The sequence below is a fragment of the Arachis ipaensis genome, chromosome B10, assembly GCF_059453495.1.
Source record: "Arachis ipaensis isolate K30076 ecotype BB chromosome B10, ASM5945349v1, whole genome shotgun sequence".
NCBI classification, from domain to species: Eukaryota; Viridiplantae; Streptophyta; class Magnoliopsida; order Fabales; family Fabaceae; genus Arachis; species Arachis ipaensis.
In genome coordinates, this window is record NC_142435.1 from 105,836,718 (window position 1) to 105,841,558 (window position 4,841).

At 44.0% G+C, this 4,841-nt stretch overlaps 1 protein-coding gene across 1 annotated transcript; it reads right to left on the bottom strand.

The window, feature by feature from the left end:
• Positions 1-2,379: 2,379 nt before the first annotated feature.
• On the bottom strand, positions 2,380-3,024 carry LOC148581193 (uncharacterized). Its single transcript, XM_088492326.1, has one exon. It carries the CDS (start codon positions 3,022-3,024, stop codon positions 2,380-2,382), a length of 645 nt encoding a protein of 214 aa, XP_088348452.1.
• Between the last annotated feature and the right edge of the window lie 1,817 nt (positions 3,025-4,841).

Genomic DNA, 4,841 nt, shown 5'->3' on the forward strand with positions numbered 1-4,841 from the left:
GCCACATACTCCGAGAACAAAATGCCCGAGCTGATGCACTCTCAAAACTAGCCAGCACCAAACCAGGAGGCAACAATAGAAGCCTCATCCAGGAAATGCTACAGAACCCGTCAATCTCGGAAAAGGAAAAAGTCCTAGCCATAACAAGTCAGGATCAAGGATGGATGACCCCCATAATTAACTACCTCAAAGCAGAAACACTCCCCACAGATGAAAAAGAGGCAAAGAGGTTAAAACGGGAGGCTCAGTACTACACTATTATAAACAACACCCTATACAAGAGAGGAATCTCGATACCATTATTGGAATGTGTGCCGACCTCTAACACAAGGGAAGTCTTAGGGGAAGTACACAACGGCATTTGTGGTAATCATCTCGAAGCACAAGCTCTCACCAAAAAGGTACTTCGGGCGAGATTTTACTGGGCAACTCTACAAAAAGAAGCTACAGAGTTTGTAAAGACATGTTCCACATGCCAGAAACATGCCAACTTCCACATCGCCCCGCCAGAAGAACTCATCAGCGTAACTTCACCTTGGCCATTCACAAAATGGGGACTCGACCTTCTTGGACCCTTTCCCCAAGGATCGGGACAAGTCAAATTTCTCATAGTTGGGATAGACTATTTCACAAAGTGGATTGAGGCAGAGCCCCTAGCCAACACCACTGCTCAAAGAAGCCGAAAATTCTTATACAGAAACATTGTCACAAGGTTCGGAGTTCCACACTCCATCACCACGGACAATGGCACTCAATTCACAGATGCAGGATTCAGGAAATTAGCAGCCGACTTGAACATAAAACACCAATTCACCTCCGTCGAACATCCTCAAGCCAATGGACAGGCCGAAGCTGCCAACAAAGTCATATTGGCTGGGCTGAAGCGGAGACTGCAAGAAGCAAAGGGAGCTTGGGCCGAAAAACTTCCACAAGTCCTATGGGCATATCGAACAACACCACATTCTACCACAAACGAATCACCATTTCGATTAGCATACAGAGTGGAGGCAATGATCCCAGTAGAGGTCGAGGAAGGATCCCCTAGAGTGGTACACTACAATGAACAAGCCAACTCTCAACTACAAAGAGAAGAGCTCGACCTACTTCCAGAAATCCAAGAAAGAGCTCGGATCAGGAAAGAAGCGCTAAAGCGCTGAATGGCTTCGAGATACAATCAAAGGATAGTGCCAAGAAGTTTCGCTGAGAATGATCTCATCCTAATCCGAAATGACATTGGAGCAACTCGACCTGGAGAAGGAAAGCTGGCAGCAAACTGGAAAGGACCCTACCGAGTTACCGAAGTACTTGGAAAGGGCTACTACAGACTGTCAGAATTCGATGGACGAGAGCTCCCCAGATCATGGCATGCATACAACCTAAGAAGGTACTATAGCTAGAAGATCCCGTCATAGGATGCACTCTTTTTCCTGAAAAGGTTTTTTAATGAGGCACCAAGTTGAGATCCAGAAATTATTCGACTTAAAGGGATGAAAAACTCCCGCATGTATATATTTGCATTTTCTTTTGAATAAAATATATTTTAGATATTCTACAAATTCTCAAGACGCATTAATCTGAAGCATTCATCGTCCGATTATAAAGCAACAGATCGGCAGAAAGTGAAAAACAGATTCACTGCATGATCACGATGGAAGACCAATAAAGATGAAAATGAGATTCATCTAAAAAGGTCGACCAAACAAAGACAGAAACCACCTTCTACAAATCGGCAAAGATGAACACAGAATAATGTAAGAAGTTATCGAAAGTGATCTGAAATAGAACCTGACGAGGTCTTATGGATTGCTAAATAATAACTTAAAGACTGGCCGACGTTGAGAAGTCGGACCAAGTCAACCCAAGTTATCAGCAAATCCCTGAAAAGAGGTCTGGCCAACCCTATAAAAGAGGAATTGTTATAACTTAGAAGAGATCGACCTAACAAAGTCGGTCTCCTATAAACAAGTTATAAAAGTAATCCCTGAAAGAGACCTGACAAAGTTAGAGAGGACCAACGTAAAGAAATCGGTTATACAGGCGAAAGCAAGAAACCGAGAAACAAGTTGGAATTGCCCATCCACAACCTCGAAAGATTCAACCCACAAGCAATAAGTTCAAAACAATTTAAAGAGGCCGAAGTCTCCGACATTTTCAAAAAGTGCTAAAGACAAGCGCAAACAAGCATGATATGAAATACAACATTATAAAAGCTTCAGGGTCAAGCCCAAAAGCTTAGAAACTACTTGTTGTTTTTCAAAATGAAAGTTGCTAAACAAGCAACCAAAAGAAATACCAACAGTCAGCAAAATATCCAAACTACAAATAAAGAGTTTAAAAAGCTCACAAGCCGGGCCAACTACACAAATATCCAAAGAGAAATCAGCAAAGATCGGGAGCCTTCCCGGCAGCATCAATACGGGGAGAAGGAGGCCGAGTCTGAATAGGCACAGCATCCACGGTTCCATCATCCCGGTTCAGAATCTGGCAATCCGGATCAGACACAACCGGAGGAACTGAAGAGGTCGACACTTTTGCAGAAGACACAGGGGGAGGTTCAACATCATCATCATCCTGGTCATCAGGGACAATCTTACCATCCCTCACAACATTATCTAGGCTGAAAAGAGTAAGGTCGGCCTCGGGAGCAATAATCCGAACCTGCTCCCTCAAGCTCTCATAGGCAGCAGTTACGCTGCCAACAAGATGACCTTGTAGCTCGGAGTAATCAGCTCGCGCATTCTCCAACTCCTCCCTCAGGTGCACCACCTCCCGATAAGATGTCACAAAACTGTCCTTATGCCTCAATGCTGTGTCCTCGGCCAACCACACAGAAGCCGCCAGAGCAAGGGAACTCGCCTTTTCGTTCTCCAGATCCTTCTCCAACTTGGCTACCTTTACCTCAAGCTCTTTCTTCAGGCACTTCATTCGGTCGAACTCCTGTTTAGCCTTCTCCATAAATTCCTTGGTGGCATGGAGAGGAAGATTCTGAGCAGTTCGGTACAGGGCAGCCCCCATATATGCCATTTTAACACTGTTTCGGGTCATAAAATTCAGATGGCGAAGGATCGACATATCATCCATGGGGAGGGTACCATAGGGACCGATTTGCTGATCTACGAATTCGATTGCATTGAAATCAGGGGCGTCAAGGTTAAAAGCCTCAATTGTTTTCTGTTTCTTGTTGGGAGGAGCACTAGAAGCGATGGCAGAAGTCTGTGGATGATCAGTCAGACGAACTCGAGGAGTGGGGATCACCTTCCTTGGCCCAGGAGAACTTGGCACGGGCGGCTTCACAGATACTTGAGAAGATCCCTCTCCGGCCGCCTTGGCCGAGATGTTTTGAGCAGCAGCAGCCTTCTTCGTCTTCTTGTAGGCCTTCATGAAATCATTGTTTTTCGACATCTCTGAAAATACAGAATCAACCACAAATGACGAGTTACAACATAGGAGAAGAAAATCTCAGAAGCAAGTATAAAAATAAGTCAGACAGTACCCAAAGCAGTTCGAACCAAAGATGGATCACTCAAGAATCTTTTTGTATCCAGATGGGGTGGTTCCCCCCACAAATCTTCAAGAACAACTACAAAAGTCCGCTCAACCTCATTAAGCATCTCCCATGTATAACGTGGCACTCTCACATTCTTTTTCCACTCTAGAGGAAAAGCAGGCTCGTTATTCTCATCAAGAAAAAAGGGGCGGACCCCCTCAACAGCACGGACTCGGAAGAAATAATTCTTAAAATCTTTAAAGGACTCATCATACATGGCAAAAACTTTATGCCCCTGGGCCGATCTGAAAGAAACCCAGGAAGCTTTCTTTTTGGAAGAACCTCCGGGCTTGGCCGAGACAAAAAGATAGAGGAAAAGAGTTTTAGAAGGTGTTACGCCTAACTCTTGGCAAAGCAGTTGAAAAATCTTGATAAAACCCCAGGAATTCGGATGAAGCTGGGATGGAGCAATATTACATGACCACAACAAGTCGGCCTCGAAAGCGGTAAAAGGAAAAGTAACGTCCAACTGGCTGAAGAAATATTCATAGGCGTAGAAGAAGGGACGCTCCCCCTCGACGAAAGTAGGAAAACAAGCCCTCTCATCAGAGTCTGGAGCTACAAACTCATAATCCCTCTCCTGAGCACTGTTACCACAGATCCTATGACGTTTTCTCAGCTCTACACAAAATTCAGCATCCACAACTGAGACACACATTAGGACAAGGGAGTCCAGCCAATCGAACATCCCCTCGGAAACTTTGGAAGACACCTCTACAACGTTATTTCGAGAAGACATGAGGCCAACTAATCCTACAAAAAGAAAAGAAGATTGGATTACTAAAAAACATCTCGGAGGAGGGGCAAAGTAACTCGACTAAAATGATATAGACGAACAAACAGAAAAGAAAAACCCCCAAGACTCAAACCAAAGTCCTGGGGCATCCTTTGGAGGCAGTGGCAAAGCAAGGCTTCAGGAAAAATCTACAGCTTATGTCTCGGCAGCCCCCAAACAAAGAGAAGATTTCAAATAGCAAACATTTCGAAGAAGAAAAAACACAAAGTCATCGAAGCCACTATCTTCCTACAGTCTATCAGTAAGGAGCATCACCAACATCAAACATGCCAAAGCAGAAATATCTTTTTTTTCAGAAATCAAACAAAATCATCACTACAAAGCTTCAAAATCAAAAGCACAAACAAAAACGATGATAACGTGCAAACGTCAAACAAAAAGAAAAGGCAATAAAGATCCAGACTTTCTCCCAGAACACACATTACAACAGCAATCTGGCACAACAAAAGCAGAAAGATCCAAACTTTCTCCAAGCAAAATCAATACTTTCTCAAAGCA